This window comes from Schistocerca nitens, chromosome 4 (genome assembly GCF_023898315.1).
Source record: "Schistocerca nitens isolate TAMUIC-IGC-003100 chromosome 4, iqSchNite1.1, whole genome shotgun sequence".
Classification (NCBI taxonomy): Eukaryota; Metazoa; Arthropoda; class Insecta; order Orthoptera; family Acrididae; genus Schistocerca; species Schistocerca nitens.
The window spans coordinates 227,529,577-227,552,917 of NC_064617.1; the positions used below are offsets into that span (position 1 = coordinate 227,529,577).

The 23,341-nt window shown below is 42.8% G+C and overlaps 1 protein-coding gene across 1 annotated transcript in view; it reads right to left on the reverse strand.

The window, feature by feature from the left end:
- Nucleotides 1–23,341, reverse strand: part of LOC126253082 (proton channel OtopLc-like) — a 153,818-nt gene that overhangs the window by 118,579 nt on the left and 11,898 nt on the right. The window contains exon 2 of the mRNA XM_049954181.1: nt 21,828–21,959. Within this exon, the coding sequence (XP_049810138.1) occupies nt 21,828–21,959 (132 nt within the window). The remainder of the gene's footprint in view (nt 1–21,827; nt 21,960–23,341) is intronic.

Here is a 23,341-nt window from a genome sequence, read left to right on the forward strand (position 1 = left end):
GGAAGCAAATATTTTCAGCCGAGATGATTGAGATAACTAACGGTGACCAGAGTACCGGTGATTTTCACTCTGACGTGTCTGGATTTTGGGTTCAACGGACTGAGTAGGCGTTCAGGATTGTGTTAGTATTTGGTTCACCCCAAGTATTTGATTTCAAAATGGTTCAAATGGCTCTGAGCCGTATGGGACTTTACTTCTGAGGTCATCAGTCCCCTAGAACTTAGAACTACTTAAACTTAACTAAACTAAGGACATCACACACATCCATGCATGAGGCAGGATTCGAACCTGCGACCGAATTGGTTGCGCGGTTCCAGACTGTAGCGCATAGAACCGCTCGGCCATCCCGGCCGGCAGTACTTGATTTCCTCGGTACCACCCATATGGGTTAGGGTTTCCCCTATCCGCCACACGGGATTATTATTATTTTTATTATTATTATTATTATTATTATTATTACTGTTGTTGTCATTATGTCATCAGCAAATCCGATATGGTGTATCTTCCCACCACTGAAATAGATGTGTATTGTTCGATTCAATATTTCCATCACATACATATGGGTTATAATTACGTTCATTGCCGCTGGTAGACATGTTTCTCACTTTTGTTGCTACCTGTTACTCCATCATAGGAATTTATGTGCGCAGCATTGTTGCAATAAAGCCGTTTAAATTAACCGATATCTGTAATTTCATTTTGATACCAAATCGTTCTAATCGTATTCAGCCAGTCAGTCTTAATGTGGATATCCGGCTACGACTCTCATCATATCATAGGCTGGGTAATTCGCATTCTTAATCGGACTGTTGAATCTAGATCACTTATCTATGACAGGGCATGAATTCGTAAACACTGTGGAAATTAATAATCCAATATGCTTATTACAAAAACGTTATTTAAATATAATTATATGAACTAACGAGATAACAGTTTATTTACAGGAGCAGAGCCCCATCCATCATAGCAGAGCAGTGCGAGATTGGTTTCAGGGCCAAGAGAGGATAAAGCTGTTGCCGTTTGTTCTACGATCACCGAACATCAGATAGAGATCATTTGGGCAGGTAACAAGGTCATTGCCATGTGGACCTACAATTGCAAGCGAGCTTTGGACGAATATAGAAAATGTCCTGTGGGAAGTAAACCATCACGCTACACTGTCGACGACTCAATGAAATCAAGGGCCCTACGCCTTCGAGAAATCTTACGTAATGATCGTGGGTGGGTTGGTTACTAAACGTATACTCGTCCACAAAACCCCTGTGGACAATTATCTGATAATCGGTAAAGCTTTGCTTTGTCGCAGCTCTTTAGCATACAAGTCCATTTACTTTCAGTCTCCTCCTTACAATTCTTGCAATGCAAGATAATTGAAAAATCTCATCCACTCAACGCCAGCTGAGGAATTGACTGGTGCATGTGTTGTTCAACACACAGTAGCTGTCACCCTCCATTAGAGTTACAACCAACAATAAATATTACATCAAATATGACTGTAAAGTATTTTAATGCGATGGGAAGTTACAAACTGATTTTTTACCCAACCCACTTCCTGCATATTACGTTAAGTAAGATGTATTAACTCCACAGTATCGTTAGCAGAGACAGTGCGCTCTTGTTGTCGAGGCTCGCGACAAGTGCAGCGATTAGCATTGCCCAATGCCACCGCGATTTGTTTATGTTGGCTGAGCGTGGACACTGCAGCAGACGCTTCGCCATAAACAGAAAGAAATCACCTTGGCTCTGACTGCAGTGAGCGGATATCTCTGCCTGCGTGTTCTTATAGTAACCAACGTGAGACTCTACTCACAGGTGCCATGGAGCAATTGCAACGGGTGTCATGACATTAGTCATCAGAATATTAACTGGGATGAAGTGTCCACTTTATTTAAATCCCAAGAAAATAGGAACCTTCTCACAAATGAATGGGTTGTGAAGCATAATATGACACCAGATTCTTATTGTAGGCGCTATCGGAAACGCATAAGCAGGGAGCTGTCCATTCTTTTGTCCAACAGTCTGTTTCCTTTCATGCATTACTCCCGCTACGAGATTCTTATTTAAGGACTTGTGGGCATCATGTTCTTCAGCAGAATAAGCCTTGTGTTATTGTGCTAATTACGGTATGGAAAAAATGCAACAAAGACTAGTTCCCCTAGAGCATCGAGGATATTTGCACATGTCTGTATTCAGCAATGACTGCCAGCTGCCACAAAACTTCACAGAATCTATGCGGCATGCAACACAACCGTGCGTGCACTTCAGACTTCATTCAGTAAGACGCCAGGTGATGGATGGAAACGTCAAATTAACGTCGTTTTCCGAGTCGTATTCAATTCCGAATAGGCGTTATTAAGGTAGTTGAGCGTTCTAGCAATTACACTTTTATAATTCCCATATGAGTATTTCGATAGCCAAAAGAACCCGTTAGTGTGAAACCTTCGGGAACTGCAGTATATCAAACTGCAAGAACTTGAGACAATACGTGGACTCTTCTCTTCGCTGGGTGACCTATTACTGTTATTTAGGATTCTCTCAGTCCTATTTGTAATGCAAATGGAACTTTAGAGGCGCTTTCCGCTATTCTTGACAAAAACATCAGCAACTTGTAATCACTGCGAGTCACAACTGCGTGATGATAATGGTTCAGGTTGTCAGTAGCTGTGTTATGCTGTCAAACTGCTTACAGTAACGTTAATGGTGGCGCACATAATATAGCACTGGCTGCCTACTTAAGTAAAGATAGTGCTGTGGCGTCCTCGCCTCTCTTTATTTGGCCTCAGCTTGAGTAATCCGATTTAACGAACATAGTACTCCATTCGTGGGCTGCTAGTGATACGGTATGACGACAGAGATCATAGTGCGGGTAATACATTAATTCTGCAATGAATGCTTAACAAATATTACCCTCAGATATACAACTGAAATGATTCATTACACAGGTACTCTATGTTGCACTTGGTTAAGTGATCAGTTCGCTGCAATGCTGCTTCTACTGTTTGTAGATACATGTATACTTCAAAAATGGTTTAAATGGTTCTGAGCACTACGGGACTTAACTTCTGAAGTCATCAGTCCGCTAGAACTTAGAACTACTTGAACATAACTAACCTAAGGACATCAGGCACATCCATGTCTAACACAAGATTCGAACCTGCGACCGTAGCGGTCGAGCGGTTCTAGGCGCTACAGTCTGTGGTATCGGTAACACTGCTACGACATAATATATTTTGCTAAGTATGTATGTATTTATAAACTGAACAATATTGTACAGCAAAGATACATTGCCAACTCAACCACTGTAGAAGCTCTAAAATTGTGAATCGCGCCTGGTGAATATGCTTTCCAGGTTTCGGTCCGATTAAGACAGTAAAACACAAATAACTGTCGCAGTTATTAATTTATGACAATTACTTTGCATTCAGTGCATCGATGTTTTACAAGTAATTGCACTCTAACCCCTAAACCTAGTTACAGATATGCGAATAAGGTTCATTGACATATAATGAGGATCTTGCGGCCCTTGCCACCCGCAACTTTGAGATGAAGCTATAGTCACTTCCGAGGTCACTCACAGAAAACATCAGCTGGTATGCTTCCTGGTAGTATAACTGAAACTTGGCAACAGCGCAGAATATGTTTGGAAACTCTGTGACCGACGAGTTACTTCCTTGATAGCACCGAACTATCCTGCTAAATTCACTTGATATTATTGCGTCATTTAAATTGAATACTGTGACTGATTTTCTCTTGAGATGTGACGTAAGGTCAGTTAATGCTTTTGAGTCAACGAAAGAGGTTCCACACTGGAAATACAACTACTCTCGTCTCTTATGTTGCGATTTATCTGCCATAGCGGCTACTGAGCCAATAAGTACGTCAAAGACCCGCACCTGTTCGCTAGCGCCTAGGTAAATGCCGGCACAGTAGCTCAGCGTGCTCGGGCAGAGGGTTTAGCTATCTTCTGTAATAAAAAAACTGACAAGGGAACCTCCCCATCGCACCACCCTCAGATTTAGTTATAAGCTGGCACAGTGGATAGGCCACAGATCAGTCGAGAAAACAGGAAGAAGTTGTGTGGAACTATGAAAAAAAAAAAAAAAAGCAAAATATACAAACTGAGTAGTTCATAAGGAAGATAGGCAACATTAAGGACAATGTGCGCGCAGGAGCGCCGTGGTCCCGTGGTTAGCGTGAGCAGCTGCGGAAGAGGTCCTTGGTTCAAGTGTTCCCTCTAGTTACAATTTTACTTTCTTTATTTTCGCAAAGTTATGATCTGTCCGTTCGTTCATTGACGTCTGTGTTCACTGTAATAAGTTTGGTGTCTGTGTTTTGCAACCGCACCGCAAAACCGTGCGATTAGTAGACAGGCATTGGAGAGGCACGTCCTTTCGTCTACTATTCGCACGGTTTTGCGATAATCTTATAAGCACTAGAAGTTGCTGTACGGTAAATTGGGGTCTAAACCCAGTACGTACTGGATATACACCTCTGCAAAAAGGCCAATGATAATTTATTGGGCTATAATATGAACAAAGTCGAACAGAAGGTGGCTGCTGGGGAGTCTGGCAAAGTGCAGAGACTGGCCTGCTTTCACAAACAGAGGGAATTAGCAGGACATCCACTCTCGGAATGGATATTATGCTAGACATGCCCGCCTTACACCTGTGGCTTAAAATGGAGGCAGCGGCAGGGACATAAAGGCTAAAAATTGGAAATAACTGGATATAGTTAGAATATACGGAATCCAAAATCAGTAAGGCGATGGCTGGGGAAATGCCGACTAACTATACAATAACTTCTAGCTGTTTCAATAAACCTTGCCATGTAACAGTTAGAAGCAGGGAGCAGTGGAAGAATGAACCACTAAACCGTACAGGAGACATAAATAGTAGTTTACTGACAGGTCGAAAACAAATGAAAGTACTGGGTCTGGTGTACTGCCTAGAATCTCTTTAGGGAAGGTGGCTACAGTATTACACGGTATCTTCTATCAGCATGTGCACGGAGAAGAATTAGAGTAGACCTTACAAAAATCGTAGCATCTACTTTTATTCAGACAGCCAAGCAGCTCTGAAATCTCTATCAGGCCCTGCAACTAGATCGAAGGTCGTTGCAGACTGCCATGAAGCATTTTCTTTCCGACATATCCGAAAGAACAGACACCACACATATATCCATATACAGGGTGTTTCAGGAGGAATAGTATATATTTTAGCAGGTGGTAGTACAGAAGAATTGCATAAAAAAATTCCATATAAATGCGTCTACTTTTTATTGAGTACAGAGATACAGCTGTTAGTACGTAATCCTAACAAACTCAAAGAAAGGCAAATGAGGACATTCGAAGTTGATTTTCAAAAATTCCACCACCAGCTTTAATGCACATTTGACTTCTCTTGATAACACCACGTTTAGCTCATCTGAGGTCGTCTTTGCCTTCTTTTATGAGGATGCACTATTCATAATCCGAACGATCAAATCGGCTCTTGGGTTTACTTTTTCTTTGTAGACTTCGCTTTTAACCATCCCCCCATGCAAAAATCCAAAGAGATAAGGTCCGGGGACCTTGAAGGCCAAGAAAAGTGCCCACATCTAATGATCCATCTTCCGGGAAATGTTAGGTTTGGATAATGTGTCACCTGATGACTAGAATGCGAAGGAGCACTGTCATGCTGGAGGAACATACGCATTCTTGTTGCCAAATGAACCTGCATCTCGGCTCTTACAATAGTGCAATAGGTACGCACTGGTTAGATGTAACTGATGAGAGACTCCAACACGGATTGTGGTTAAGGGCGAATCCCAAGCGCATGGCCACGAACAATTGGGAGCGGAAACTTAATGTCATCGGAGCCTTATTGAAGGACCATGACATGCGATCGACATAATTAGCAAAATATATCATGCCGCAGCAGTCTTACCGATACCGCAGGCCATAAAATATTAGCTGTAGCCTCTTGGTATGTGTGGAAACAAAATATCTTCAAATTATCCTCCCACACGGCGACTTTGCGGAGGCAAAACGGAGGACCTGGAATTAAAGACGTGCTTTTAAACTAACACATGCCGCTAAGACAGGCATCACGAAACTTCTGTTCCTCTCGTTAGATCCTGGGGATAGGAACGCTCCAGTTAATATAGCATGCCAGCCTAGATTATGTCCGAAATTACTATGGCGATTGGAGCTGTATAAGACTTCCACTAGCACAAACCAACACTGTAACCGTCCATGATTATATTACCAGACATCGTTTTCACAAACCAAATGCGGTAAATTAACCTACAAGAAAAATGGAGGAACGTCTGGAAAAATATCAACAATAAAATTCTGCCAACTAGAGTCAGTGCCGAATGGTGCGACGTTGTAAACGAAACCATACCCACAGCGGAACGATTATGGAACATCAAATAGAGACCATCTCCATACTGCGACAAATGTCGGCTTGTAGAAACTGTAGCGCACATCTTCTTATGTGAAAATAGAATTAGAATTTGGAACTGGACTAGGAAGAAATTAGCACTATCAACAGAACCGCAGAAAGTCATATATCGATAACTGAAGCTATACAACCAGACTGGAAATGTTACCCATCCGCTAAGAATAACAGTTATTCGTGACTTCTGGGTTTCTGTTTTACGTCGTAACAAGCAAAACTTAGAACTTAGAAGAGTACATGTTTTATATTACAGAAGAACATTTTAAGCTGAAGAATAATAACAAATATAAGGAATGGTTTCAAATTCTTTTTATCTATATGTGGGCTACAAAGAGGTGGACAGTTTTTTTATTAGAAGCAGAATACTATTCTTTCACTTTCTTTATTCCTGTAATATTCTTAAGCAGATACTATTCTTTCATTTCTTTTCTCCCTGGAATATTCTTTTACGTTGATTCTAAAATCAGAACTGTTCTAATTTGGCAAAACACCTCCCGCTCCCAAATTTCTTTAATTTGTTGAAAAATAAACGGCTTCGTTACAGACCTCATATGCATCCAGTGCATAATATCTTAAACTGTGAATATATTTCTGAATGAATGTTTGTTATGCATGTTTGCGTCACCGTTTTCACTGTTATAAGTTATGTTCTACAAGGAACACACGCCACTGGAGGCCTCAATCTGTAATTTATTTTACCTTAATAACTACATCAATTTTGTTATACAATTTAAAGTAATATATGGGTGCAAACATGGAATGCTGCTCAGTGATAGGTATGGGGGAGGCATTGTAGCTAGGCCTCGGATCTTCGACCCCTCCCCTCTTTGCCACCGCCTACCTGGTGCTGAAAGTCTTCTCAAATTAAAAAAAATAATAATAATAGTGCAGTGATCAGCACTTGTGTCTAGTAAGCAGGAGGTCCAGGTTCGAAGCCCAGTCGGTCACAAATTTTCATCCACCGTCGTTGCTATATTTCAATGCGCTGTGTCAGTGTGGACGTAGGTCCTTCGATATTTAAGTTGCAATTGTTTTTTAAGGCAATAGAGGTGATTTGCGAACATTTGTCTTGCCATCAATATAACAGGACTTCAACGGCATCCAACCCTTAGTCATTGCTTTGCGCCAACGCTAGCCCGTGTCTTATATATATGCGAATCAGATTGTAGTTCACATTTAGTCAAACAACGAATGGACAGTATGCAAGTATGCCGGCCGGAGTGGCCGAGCGGTTCTAGGATCTACGGTCTGGAACCGCGCAACCGCTACGGTCGTAAGTTCGAATCCTGTCTCTGGCATGAATGTGTCTGATGTCCTAAGGTTTAAGTTAAAAAAAATGTGTGTGAAACGCAGTTTGACAGCATAACGCCACCACAAATACTGACAACATGAGCCATTATCATCACGCAGTTGTGACTCGCAGTGATTACAAGTTGCTGGCGTTTGTCAAGAATAGCGGGAAGCGCCTCTGAAGTTCCATTTGCATTACGACTAGGACGGGGAGAATCCTAAATAACAATTAACAGGTCACCCACGAAGAGAAGAGTCCACGTATTCTCTCAAGTTCTTGCAGTTTGATATTTATGCAGTTCCCAATGGTTTCACACTAACGGGTTCTTTTGGCTATCGACATACTCATATGGGAATTATATAAGTGTAATTGCTAGAACGCTCAACTACCTTAATAACGCCTATTCGGAATTGAATACGACTCGGAAAACGACGTTAATTTGAAGTTTCCATCCATCACCTGGCGTCTTACTGAATGAAGTCCGAAGTGCACGCACGGTTGTGTTGCCTGTCGCATGGATTCTGTGAAGTGTTGTGGCAGCTGGCAGTCATTGCTGAATACAGACATGTGCAAATATCCTCGATGCTCTAGGGGAACTAGTCTTTGTTGCATTTTTTCCATACCGTAATTAGCACAATAACACAAGGCTTATTCTGCTGAAGAACTTGATGCCCACACGTCCTTAAATAAGAATCTCGTAGCGGGAGTAATGCATGAAAGGAAACAGACTGTTGGACAAAAGAATAGACAGCTCATTGCTTTATGCGTTTCCGATAGCGCTTACGATAAGAATCTGGTGTCATATTATGCTTCACAACCCTAAACTGTTTATTTTTTTACTTCATACTAAAACAAAAGTGATGATGTGAGAAGAGGAAATGACTTATATGCTTCTCATGAACTTTAGTTTTTCGTGTTTATTTTCTCACTTCATACCAATACAAGGGCGTTAATATGAGAAGAGTAAATGAAATATACGCTTGCAAGACATAATATTTCCTTGTGTGCTACTACTGCATATATATGAAAGCTCTGCAGTTAATTTTTGTATGGTGGGTAAATCTTTATATCACCTCACATTCCTTTGTGAGAAGGTTCCTATTTTCTTGGGATTTAAATCAAGAGGACATTTCATCACTGGTTAATATTCTGATGACTAATGTCATGACACCCGTTGCAATTGCTCCATGGCACCTGTGAGTAGAGTCTCACGTTGGTTACTATAAGAACACGCAGGCAGTGATATCCGCTGCCGGCCGGAGTGGCCAAACGGTTCTAGGCGCTACAGTCATGAACCGCGCGACCGCTAGGTCGCAGGTTCGAATCCCGCCTCGGGCGTGGATGTGTGTGATGTCCGTAGGTTAGTTAGGTTTAAGTAGTTCTAAGTTCTAGGGGACTGATGACCTTAGCAGTTAAGTCCCATAGTGCTCAGAGCCATTTGATATCCGCTCACTGCAGTCAGAGCCAAGGTGATTTCTTTATGTTTATGGCTAAGCGACTGCTGCAGTGTCCACGCTCAGCCAACATAAACAAATCGCGGCGGCATTGGGCACTGCTAATCGGTGCACTTGTCGCGAGCCTCAACAACAAGAGCGCACTGTCTCTGCTAACGATACTGTGGAGTTAATACATCTTACTTAACGTAATATGCAGGAAGTGGGTTGGGTAACAATTCAGTTTGTAACTTCCCATCGCATTAAAATACTTTACAGTCATATTTGATGCAATATTTATTGTTGGTTGTCACTCTAATGTTAATAGTATTGATTCAGACTGTGCGTGAACACGAAAACACACACACACACACACACACACACACACACACACACACATACACACACACGCACACACACACACACACACACACACACACACACACACACACACACACACACACACACACACACGCGCGCGCGCCAACAGTCATTCATTCCTGTGAGGGTGACAACTACTGTGTGTTGAACAACACATGCACCAGTCAATTCCTCAGCTGGCGTTGAGTGGATGAGATTTTTCAATTATCTTGCATTGCAAGAATTGTAAGGAGGAGACTGAAAGTAAATGGACTTGTATGCTAAAGAGCTGCGACAAAGCAAAGCTTTACCGATTATCAGATAATTGTCCACAGGGGTTTTGTGTACGAGTATACTTTTAGTAACCAACCCACCCACGATCATTACATAAGATTTCTCGAAGGCGTAGGGCCATTGATTATAATAATAATAATAAAAATAATAATAATCCCGTGTGGCGGATAGGGGAAACCCTAACCCATATGGGTGGTACCGAGGAAATCAAGTACTGCCGGTCGGGGTGGCCGAGCTGTTCTATGCGCTACAGTCTGGAACCGCGCAACCAATTCGGTCGCAGGTTCGAATCCTGCCTCATGCATGGATGTGTGTGATGTCCTTAGTTTAGTTAGGTTTAAGTAGTTCTAAGTTCTAGGGGACTGATGACCTCAGAAGTAAAGTCCCATACGGCTCAGAGCCATTTGAACCATTTTGAAATCAAATACTTGGGGTGAACCAAATACTAACACAATCCTGAACGCCTACTCAGTCCGTTGAACCCAAAATCCAGACACGTCAGAGTGAAAATCACCGGTACTCTGGTCACCGTTAGTTATCTCAATCATCTCGGCTGAAAATATTTGCTTCCAATGGCTTTAACACCCTCTTGTCCTGTGCGGTCCTGGTATCACCGAAGCCAAACCGATGAAACACAAGCAAACATCAACTACGCAAGAAAAGTCAGCTTTACCCTGGGTGGTACACAACCCGGCTGTCGACAGGCGGCAGTTGGATTTTCGGATTCTGGGGAGTCCAAGTCAGCACGGCAGAGAATATCGAAGATCTCTGGTAAATTTCCCTACAAGCAGAAACATGCATTTGAAAACTAAACATCGATACATTGACCCAAACACGAAAACTAAATAATCTCACAAAAGAAATCGACCGACAAAAAATTGTCGTCCTTGCTCTTCAAGAACCACGACTAACTGACAATGAAACCTTGCATTACGGAAATCATTGTATCTTCAAGAGCAAAATACAACAAAAGCTAGCGAATAGCGGACCAATCTTCGGCATTGCATTTCTCGAAAACAGATCTATCATCAACTCTGTCAAAGAAATCACACCCATCAACAATCGACTTATGACTATGCTCATTCAGAGCCAGAGTAAAAAATATACTCATCAATACACATGCCTCCACCAACATCGAAAATAAGAAAAACACCGAAAATGTCGAAAAATTCTGGAACACACTTGAAAATACTATGAGCAAAATTCACCAAGATGACGTGATAATACTAATGGGAGACTTAAACTCTCTATTTGGGAGAGAAAAAGCCTATAGAAAAATCATTGGTACAAATTCAACACGCCGAAACGCTTAGACCAACGGCACACGTCTGACTGGAATCTGCCAACAATTCAACCACAAAAGGATATCTTCCCACTTTAGGAGAAAACCAGTTCCCAGCTAACATGCTTGGCTGCCAGGTGCAAGCCGCTTTCGTTTCCCTTTCGAGACTCGCTGAAGGCCAGTTTTTTAATTCTTTTGTAGCAGAGCTACAAGCAGGTAGATACAAACTCAGTAAGGGAATCATAAGAAAACGCTCGAGCAAAATTCGTCTTGCTACATTCAGTAATCCTTAGTGTCAGAGCGAAAACCGTACGCTACTGCCAAATTCATAATGTCAAAAAAAATGGTTCAAATGGCTCTGAGCACTATGGTACTTAACTTCTGAGGTCATCAGTCCCCTAGAACTTAGCACTACTTAAACCTAACTAACCTAAGGACATCACACACATCCAAGCCCCAGGCAGGATTCGAACCTGCGACCGTAGTGGTCACGCGGTTCCAGACTGTAGCGCCTAGAACCGCTCGGCCACTTTGGCCGGCTCGTAATTTCACTTTTGTTTTCTGCCAACATATTTTTTGTTGTTGTGAATACGTAATTTATCTATGAAATGACACATTTTCATAATACTTGCGAATGATACAGGAAATTAAGTAAATACAAATCTTTACGAAGTCAAAAGTCGGTAATATCCTACTAATTCCTGTTAAAATAGGCTCAATCATCTTACGGACACTTAACGCTTTATTAAGTAGACTGCTGTCGTGATGTTTCTGTAGTAAGCTGATTTTAATTTTTATTAGTACAGTGAATATTTTAATTGCATTTTCCATTAGTGTGCTAAACGCAACAGTAATCATCAAAGAGAAATAAGTCAGTAGCAGAATTTTCTTTCACGATATCTAAACCAATCTGACAATGCTAAAGTTGTTTACAAATTCTACGCCTGTAGAAATCCACTGGTTCTAACAATGTCATTAAACCAGTCTAGTTTTAGGAGTATTTTCGTCTAGAGATGAATGGCCTCGACGGTTGATCGATCAAGAGCGGTAAAGGTAAAATTTTATGAATATATGACGAGAGGGACAAGTGCTTGAGAGAGGACTTCCCTATCTACTCAAGTGCCTGAGAGACGAATTTCCTATCAATCCCCTGGATGTTGTTGGCAACAAATTCCAGCTGTGTTGCACACACCCCTTGGGGCGTAATTCGTAGCCCAAAACACACGTTTGGAGCTATCAGATGTAAAATATTATGTTCACACTACTCTTTGCTCGAGTTTACGTCTTTTGGTGGGGCTCAGCCTTTCATTTCTTCTTAGGAAATTAACGATAAAGGCATCATAACACGCCACCAGTAACAGTACTGCATAGGAATGCTCAATGAGCGATCTGATGACGTTCAATAATACTCACTCCGTTGATATTTGTTGTTTCGAATTAGAACATGCAGTACTCCTACACCTGAACTTTGCCTGTTGAATGCAAATGTCGCATGATGGTAAAATGGTAATCTATCACATATGCCAGAACGGTCTTTGGAGAATTTTTCCCAAAAGCACTAGCTCCAAACACAGTTCAAATCTTTCTAGCTGCCTCCTCTGCGTTCACCCCTCTGTTATACCAAAAGTAAACGTTGTGTTGCAGATGTTACACCTTTTTCCACTTGCGACTCAATTTTACAATGGTTAACTGTAGTTCATGATTTTCAAATATGCAAAATCCAATGCTTAACTGCAAGATGATAATTAGAACTTCAAATTCGAAAATGACAGTTGATACATACATTGACAGCGGCGCCGGATTTCAGGCGGCGGGTGGCGTCTGGCCGGTGGCCGGTAGCCGCTGCAGCGCGAGGAAACGCTCGAGCGTAAGCTGTTATGATCGCGACGCAGCCACGAGCTGTCTTGCGGAATTTTTTCTGCAATACTTGTTATTGCTGGTGGGTAGAATGTTAAGCGAATTATCTTCCATGTTCAGACTCCTAACTTTAGACCGACATGTGGTTAAAAAAAAAAAATACACTGGACGCGAACATGCGACTACAAGTCTAGAATGCACGACGATTACCACTAGACCACTGGCTCACCCAGTCCGAGAACAACTCGGAAGTAGACAACACCACCTCCTAACACTTCCGCATCTTACAGTGTTGCCAGATTGTGCAGATAGCCGGACTTAGTTGTCAGGGGCGGTCAGTTTTATTGGCCACCTTAAGTGAAGGACTCGGACTTAGTCTCTGTGGCGGCCGGCCAGTTTTTATGTCTAAGACTGTACATATGGCTTATGTCTAGTAGCTCTGTATTTCATCGTTGTTTTTAGATTAAAAATTTGTTCCGGACAGGAACGTCTGGGTCGGAAACCCGCTTGATACTCCCCAACCTTGAGTTCAATTTGTTCCTGTGTGCTCTGCAATAGGCATGAAGAGAAGATTTTACAGGTGACGGGTAGTAGTGATATGCCTCGGTAATTATTGACATCCGGTTTGTCTCCATTTTGTGCAGGGGGTGGATATGTGCATAAAAAATGATATGATCACATCACTGTATTTTCATTTTATAACTGAGTACTGTCTTCCTTTATTAATTTTTATCTGTATGCTAAATGGTCTTTTTTCATTTTGTCTTATGGCTATGTAGTAACGTTGATGAAATATTTTTTAACCAATGTGTTAAAATGTAGGTTCATACTGTGTCTTGTCATTAACTAAATTGTCTTTTTTCATTTTGTCTTATGGCTATGTAGTAACGTTGATGAAATATTTTTTAACCAATGTGTTAAAATGTAGGTTCATACTGTGTCTTGTCATTAACTTTTATCTGTATGATAAATGAAATTTTAATTTCATTTTGTGATCTATAGTCATTCCGATGAACTATTTCTCTAACCAGTCTGAAAAATTTAGATGTATGCCATTTTTCTTCATAAAAATTTTTGGTTACATTTGTCATATGCATTAAATTTTAGATGCATTGTGTCGACATATTTGATATTCCTTTCATATTTTCCTTCACTCCTAAAATTATATTTTCCTTGTATTAATTTAATTTAATATTTATTTTCGTCTGATATATATTGACTGATTTTCATTTCATGGAATGATCTGTTGCTTATATTTCACATGCTTACGTTGTTTTAAATGGGTTGTAAAATATTTTATATTCTTACATTCATCAGTATTGCGTATCTGTTACTTTATATTTTATTTGATTGGCGTTTTTATGTAATCTCAATCAAGTGTAGAACTATTTATGCTGCAGTGTTGTAATCTGATTATCACATAATTATTCAGTGGTAACTTTTTAGGATTCGGTCAAGACTGTTATCTTTGGCCTTGAAGGTTTTTGACTTGTATTGTTGTACATGACTTGTTGTCCTTGTGTCATTCAGCTATCAAATTTTTACTCCGTCACAATTTTTGATTTTACATTATCTTGGATACATTATGGTTTCCTGTGGTAACTTATGTTACAGCATCTACTGCATGTCATACATCTGTTATAGTTTTGCGGGTATTTTGATCGATTTTACGTTTTTTCTGTTTTTCTGATTTCGTTTGGCGTTGTCACATAACCCCATTATGTATGCTGCACAGTTGCCGTTGAATGGTTCAGAACCGAAACCGGTAGCAAAATAAAATAACATTATTACAGATAGCACAGTGTTATGCTTAAGCAAAATCACTGTAGTTATTCAAAATAGACTCCTACAGAATCAATACAGAGTGCTATCGTTTTAAAAGTGATTTGATACACTCTCTGTAGTCCTTTTTTTAGAATTTCATTTAGTGCTGCGGTACAGTTTAGTCGTAAGTCCTTAATTTCGTCGTAACTGTGTTCTTTCATTGCCAACGTCAATTTCGGGAACAACCAGAAGTCGGCAGGGGCAAAATCCAGCGAATCCGGCAGATGGTCCAGGACTGCGACCCATTTGCTGGCCAAAAGCTTGGGCATGATCTTTGCTTTGAGGGCTATGGCGTTGTCGAGAAGGAGCGAGTAGGAACCTGTTTATCGGTGTGCGGCTCAAATTCGCCGTATTCTGGCCTCAAACGAGAAAGGACTCGCTGCTCGACCGCCATTTCTCTACGAGCGACAGACACATTCTGTTACATTCGCGACCAGGACGCCTGCTGCAGCGATGTTAGAACTTTGACCTTCTGTGGGGCTGTTGTTGAAACTTGAAGGATCGTAACGCCGCATTCTGACACGAGATAGAATTGCAATTTGGGACTCACACAAGCAATCCTAACGAAACTGGGACACGCTGTGCATAGTGTTCCTTAAAACAATCGGCTCCCCTCACCTCAGGTACACTTTACATATAATTCATGAACTTTTCTCAATATTGGTATGAACAAATATACTGTACTTTCACATACGCTTGGCCTTGCAGTTATTAACTGTGACATATCGTCCAAGAAATAAATTGAAAATGGTTTCTGTCCTCTACTACAGACGAAAGTTTTCTGTTAGCTTTCCTTGGATGCAAGGAAAACCTGGAAATGGAAATACTGTCCCAAATGTTCGCAACTGCGATTCCCTCTGGCCCAATACTAGCTCGCCTGATTGTTTGCCGAAAAGTCCATGAATTTTTAAGGGGTCATTAGTCGAATATCCTGCTCTATCCTTAGGGGATAGGGCACTGAAAGTAATAAAAATTAAAACTGAAGTATGGTGTTGCTTAAGTCGACTGGTGTGAAAAAATTAAGGGTGAATAATACTGCCAAGTATCATAGATCGAAGAAACTTGGATCATATGTAGGAAGAACTGCTACACCATAGCCCAGAAGGTAACTGAAAGAAATACACAATGAAACGAACGGGAGTGACAATTTTATTCACCGCGAGTGGTCATTGTGAGACTGCTAGTCATCTACAATCACTGCAGGTTGGGGACCAGTCCTACAAGAGAGTGCATGAATTAAAGTACCTAGGGACACTTTTCACTGAGAACTCGTCATTTCAAGCACGATCAATGCCAGAATTCAAGCAGGAAACCGATATTACAACGGCGTAGCACAACTGCTTCGGTCCAGATATCTCTCCAGACAGTTCAAGAATCGACTGCACAAAACCCTGATCCAGCCTGTTGTTCTATATGGCTGTGAGACATGAAGTATCCGGAAACAGGACTTCCATAAGCTCCTGTTTTTGAGAGAAAAGTGCTTCGGAAGATCTTCGGTCCGGTTCTGGATGCAGATAAAGGGGAATGGAGGATCAGATACAACCAAGAGCTTGAGGAATTATACCAGCAGCCCAACATAGCAAGAAATGTCAAAGCCAAACGAATGCAGTGGGCCGGCCATGTGGCCCGGATGCAGGATCACATATGACCTCGGAAGCTCCTGGATTTCACACCTTCAGGAAAGAGACCGCCAGGGAGACTCAAGAAGCGTTGGAAGGGATGGCCTCCATGAAGATTTAAACCAAGTGTCAATACATGTGGACGGATGGCGGATAGCAGCAATGGACAGAATACAGTGGAGGAGGAAACTTGTAGAAGCGTGCGGTCCACTGGGCCTGATCACGTAGCAGTAGTAGTAGTAGTAGTAGTAGCGAGTTATGATGTTCACCTGGAGACTACAAAAGGCAGAGCAAGGTACTGAATAGGCTGTGTGATCACCTCCAACAGCAGTGTACGCTATGCAACGTGCTGCGCAGTTAAGAACTGTTGGACGGTCGTTGGTGCATATGAACGTGCTGTATTCTACTCGTTCTCGATGTGTTAAGTCAGGGGGATAGGCAGGCCAACCCGAATTTACTCTCATTCCAAGAACTTCTCCATCTGTGCTTTTCAATGTGGTCACGTATTACCATTAATGAAAATGAAGCTAGCACCGAATGTATCCCTGAGAAGCAGCGCATGGCGAAGGGATACAATGTCACAACAACATTGACCTGTGAATGTTCTTTATTCAAAGAAATGGAGGTAAGTATGTCCATGCAATATTATGGCCTCTCATACTATAACACATGGACCACCAAAACTATCTTGGTTGTCTCTGGGTACATTACGTGTTCTGACCTCTTGCCATATGAGGATACGACCAGCACTATCGAACATACTCGTTTTAATGGTTCAAATGTTATGATGACAATGAGACAGAATACCATACAACGCTAGTGAAAGAGCTCTTGGAATGAAAAGACATACGGCAAAAGGCTGGCCTACCCGTTGCTCCGCTTTAAATGCTGTGGAGCACGTGTGGGTTGTGTTGGGTTGACGCATTGCAGCATGTCCACATGGACCACTCACCATCCAGCAGTTGTCACCTGAGATGGTGGGAAAATGGAACGCCCTACCACAAGAAGTCCTTACTAACATAGTGACGAGCTCGGGCACACGTTGCAGAGCATGTATTGCCGTCTATTCTCCGCGCATTCCCTATTCAGAACATCGTCCAGTCATTTATTATGTCCAGGGACCATTATAAATCTCAGATTCTTTCACGTAATTGTTATCTTTGAATAAAAGTGTCATTTTTTTCTTGTTTGTTATTTCTTTCACTTATCTTCTGTACTATGATGTAGTAATTTTTTCTACATATGGTTCAAGTTTCATCGAGCTATATTACTTGGCAGGCCAACGGCCTTGCGGCAGTGGTAACACCTTGCCCGTCAGATCACAGAAGTTAAGCTTGGATGGGTCACCGCCCAAGTCTGTCGAGTGCTGTTGGCAAACGGGATGCATTCGGCCCTTGTGATACCAATTGAGGAGCTACTTGATTGAGATGTAGCGGCACCGGTCACTAAAACTGACAACGGCCAGCAGAAAGGTGTGCTGAGCACACGCCCCTCAGTATCTGCATCCGCCGACTCCTAAGGTCTGAGGATGGCACGGCTGCCGGTCGGCATCGTTGGGGATTGAAACCCTATTCGGACGGCGTTTGTTTTTTATATCAATTGGCAGCGACAAATGATACGGGAGCTACTTCCTTCCTTTTGTGCAGTTGTAAAAGAAGTGTAATAATGTCATTGAGACTAAAGTTTGGCTTGGTAGTAGCTAATGTTACATAGTTTGTAAAGTTCCACGTAAGTTATATGTGTGTAAAGGTTCCGTGCATTTTTTCTTTTTCATTTAAGAGCAGATAGGACCATTAATTTTGTAGCATCGTCTGTGAAGGAACTATAAAGACTGGAAGAAACAGTACCTGCTAAGTGTCATAAAAATTTGGAAAAATGGGTGTGCCGTCTTCTATTATTAATGTTCACTCATTTCTATTGGAACTGCAATACCCAAATCACGTGCGTCAGGACCGGAAACTGTTCATCGACTTAAGTTAGTTTTGAAGAACAATTTTGAGGGAAAGCAGTGTAGGAAGATAGCTCAATTCGTGGGTACGCCCTCGCTTGGGACCATGTAGGTAGCAGTCTGTGACCGCATTGAGGAGATCCGAAATGAGCTCCATATACTCGCTTTGGACACGCCAACAAGTCGAAGCATACTAGAAAGACAGGCCGCGGCGCGTACGTCCCGAAGGTAGGCCTGCGCTCGCTCGCTCGCTCGCTCATCTCAGCAAACTACGTTTCCACACCTGTTAACTTCTAGCTAGGTGTATACGTACAAACGAGAATTGTATCTTCTAGTGGAACCCGCTATAATGGAGTCTTACTGATGTTAGTCCTACAATGATCGGAAGTCCGTCGGCTTACTTGTAATTTGTTACGGCTGCACTGGGGTACAACAAAATTAAAATCGTGCCATAATGATTATAACTTGCATAAGGCACCTCTTCTTGTATGAAATGACGACTGTTAAGCACAAGAGACTAAATGCTACAAACAAGCCGTTATACCATTTTTATCGAGTACTGACCTTAAATTTTGTCGTAGTAATGTTAAACAGTAAGACTTCATAATAACAGATTGCAGTAGAAGATGCAATTCTTGTTAGTACGCACACGCCCAGATGCGAGTTAACAGATTTAGAGCAGCATTTTGTTTGCTGGGCTGAGCGAGCGAGCGAGCGAGTTCAGGCCTACCTTCGTGACGTACGCACCGCGACCTGTCTTTCTCGTGGGCCTCGCCAGAGAGTCCTATGACGTCATCTGCCAGCTCGTCGTCCCCCTCTGCCTGCAGACTCGACCTGTGAGTCTTCTGCGCAGCCCACTCTCATCTGAGTCTGTTGTCGGCCACAAATGCACTCGACTCGCTCAGAAAGGAGAGCGAGTATACGGTTTCGCAAATATAACTGGGCACCCGCTCATTCCCATTTCGAGAGAAACACTTTGAATTACTACTCATTTATTTCTTACAATCATGATTTCGGCCTTATGGCCACTTAGAAGTATAATTTGAATGGCAGAAAATGTTCGACCTGCCTAAATGACAGAAGCAAGTTATATACCAATATAGCGACTGACTGGTTAGCAGTGATTATTGTTCTGTTTGTACACGTATTTATACAATTAAAAGTTTTTCGAAGACTGCTGTAAATTTATTTTGAATCTTCATATCTATTCAGAGAATGTCCAGCAACTACGTTGACATGTACCCACTTTGGAGGCGTTACCGAGTCTGTAACGACAGTACCAGAAAACATGAGATGAGGATGAAATGTAATCTCTAAATGGCATTATAAAAATAAATTACAGATATTAATCATAAGCTACGAAACTCACTGTTAGCCCATAAAGAGAAGTTGCCATGCACAAATAAATATAGAAATAGCTGGCTTTTTTATCGGAGGGATACATCGTTGACGTTGCGCTGTGCCCAGTTTTGTTCTAGGCAGCACATATATTTTTTGATGGGGGAATAAACAAGAAAGCATCATTTTTTCTTTGGATTGGATGAAATTTGTATGTTTTTCATCTGAAGGGCGAACTACTGCGTGGAACGTAATCCAGATATCACTCCTCGTCTGAAGGAAGACGTTTGGAGTTCTGTACGTTGCTACAATTAATTTTTGTCTCGCACAGTCCACAGTCCCACAAAAAACAGCATCGCATTAAGGCCATATGATCCCGACAATCTGTCATTTCGCTTTGTAAAGTGCTACTTTACAGCAGCAAGATCGTATACTCATTTTCGGTACTAACAGTAAGTCACGACTAGCTTTGCAATGGTGCACGTTTCAGCAAGAGAGAACGAGTCGACGAGTATAACGCGACCGCAGGCCACAGTTATCAGACTTTTCACACTCGCAGAACTACACTCCTGGAAATGGAAAAAAGAACACATTGACACCGGTGTGACAGATCCACCATACTTGCTCCGGACACTGCGAGAGGAATGATCACACAAGCAATGATCACACGCACGGCACAGCGGACACACCAGGAACCGCGGTGTTGGCCGTCGAATGGCGCTAGCTGCGCAGCATTTGTGCACCGCCGCTGTCAGTGTCAGCCAGTTTGCCGTGGCATACGGAGCTCCATCGCAGTCTTTAACACTGGTAGCATGCCGCGACAGCGTGGACGTGAACCGTATGTGCAGTTGACGGACTTTGAGCGAGGGCGTATAGTGGGCATGCGGGAGGCCGGGTGGACGTACCGCCGAATTGCTGAACACGTGGGGCGTGAGGTCTCCACAGTACATCGATGTTGTCGCCAGTGGTCGGCGGAAGGTGCACGTGCCCGTCGACCTGGGACCGGACCGTAGCGACGCACGGATGCACGCCAAGACCGTAGGATCCTACGCAGTGCCGTAGGGGACCGCACCGCCACTTCCCAGCAAATTAGGGACACTGTTGCTCCTGGGGTATCGGCGAGGACCATTCGCAACCGTCTCCATGAAGCTGGGCTACGGTCCCGCACACCGTTAGGCCGTCTTCCGCTCACGCCCCAACATCGTGCAGCCCGCCTCCAGTGGTGTCGCGACAGGCGTGAATGGAGGGACGAATGGAGACGTGTCGTCTTCAGCGATGAGAGTCGCTTCTGCCTTGGTGCCAATGATGGTCGTATGCGTGTTTGGCGCCGTGCAGGTGAGCGCCACAATCAGGACTGCATACGACCGAGGCACACAGGGCCAACACCCGGCATCATGGTGTGGGGAGCGATCTCCTACACTGGCCGTACACCACTGGTGATCGTCGGGGGGACACTGAATAGTGCACGGTACATCGAAACCGTCATCGAACCCATCGTTCTACCATTCCTAGACCGGCAAGGGAACTTGCTGTTCCAACAGGACAATGCACGTCCGCATGTATCCCGTGCCACCCAACGTGCTCTAGAAGGTGTAAGTCAACTACCCTGGCCAGCAAGATCTCCGGATCTGTCCCCCATTGAGCATGTTTGGGACTGGATGAAGCGTCGTCTCACGTCCAGCACGTCCAGCACGAACGCTGGTCCAACTGAGGCGCCAGGTGGAAATGGCATGGCAAGCCGTTCCACAGGACTACATCCAGCATCTCTACGATCGTCTCCATGGGAGAATAGCAGCCTGCATTGCTGCGAAAGGTGGGTATACACTGTACTAGTGCCGACATTGTGCATGCTCTGTTGCCTGTGTCTATGTGCCTGTGGTTCTGTCAGTGTGATCATGTGATGTATCTGACCCCAGGAATGTGTCAATAAAGTTTCCCCTTCCTGGGACAATGAATTCACGGTGTTCTTATTTCAATTGCCAGGAGTGTACGTCGGGAACGAAGGAAGCCAGTTAGCACTGACGTAAAAGCCGGGCCTTGATTTGTGAAGTATGCAACACGCGACACTAGACTCTCACTCGCTCCGTTTCTGATTTCTGTCTGGCGGTGATACTTGAGCTGAGGGTAGGCGCAGTACTCACACGCGCAGGCGGTTGATCTCCTTGTTGGCGGCGCGCTGGGCGGGCCTCTGTATGAAGGGCAGAGACTGAGACCGTCCGTGCATGGACTGGTAGAGGGCCGCCTTCACCAGCGACGACGTCGACCCGGAGCGCCTGCAACACAGCCACCCAAAAGTGCGTACCCAAACGTCATCCAGTTTGTGTACCACATAAGAATGAACGTGACAGTAGAAATATATCTAAGAAATTAGTAACAGGTATAGTGAAAACAGATGCTCTTTGTTTTGATATAGACATTAAAGAGATTCACTCTTCTTTACCTTATTTATTGATCTCTTATTATTTGAGACTAATTTTGGGGTAGCAGCCCCATTCTCGAGCAATCATTCCCACCATTGGCCAAGTCATCAGGCTAGAATCCGTCATTAGCGCTGGTCACTCCGAAAGTCTGAGTGTGGCCATGGTGATGCTAGCCTCATAGCCTGGTCGATGCTTAGAATGATTAAAAGATATCATATTTACACCAGTGATTGTAACACTTTCTTTATTTCATGATTGCAATTTCGACTTTAGACCATTATCAACTGAAGATGTTATGGCTATTAAGCCATGTCAGAATAAAATGAACTGACACATTTATATGTCATTGTAGTAACGACAACTACATATAAATGTGTCAACTCATTTTGTGTTGACATGGCCTAATAGCCATAACATCTTCACTTGATAATGGCCTAAGGCCGAAATTGCAATCGTGAAATAAAGAAAGTGTTACAGTCACTGGCATAAATATGATGTCTTTTATAAAGTTCTACATGACTGTGAATTCCAGGTATAAAAAGCTATGACTTCTTGAGGCTGGGGCTGTACGCCAAAACTAGTCGCAAACAACGAAGAATCAATAAATGAAATAATAATTATTTAAATCAAAATAAATTTTTAATATTCCCCATTTTTAAATCGGCCTAAAAACCGTTAAACAATTTGACCTGGCCTTATTCAGCTTCCTAATCCCATAAACTGCGATTTTTTTAAAAAAATACTTGTAACTTCCTAATGCATTAGTTAGTAAGTAGTCTGGTAGTTAGGTGACCTATATACTCATCTACTATGTACTGCATGCACACTACGACTTTCTTTTTAAGTCCTACAAGTATTTTCATAGCTCCCGAATGAGATTTTCACTCTGCAGCGGAGTGTGCGCTGATATGAAACTTCCTGGCAGATTAATACTGTGTGCCCGACCGCGACTCGAACTCGGGACCATTGCCTTTCGCGGGCAAGTGCTCTACCATTTGAGCTACCGAAGCACGACTCACGCCCGGTCGTCACAGCTTTACTTCTGCCAGTATCTCGTCTCCTACCTTCCGAACTTTACTGACGCTCTCCTGCGAACCTTGCAGAACTACTGGCAGAAGTAGGACCGGGCGTGAGTCGTGCTTCGGTAGCTCAGATGGCGCCGGCACGGTATCTCAGCATGTTCGGTCAGAGGGTTTAGCTACCCTCTGTAATAAAAAAACTGAGTGAACGGATCA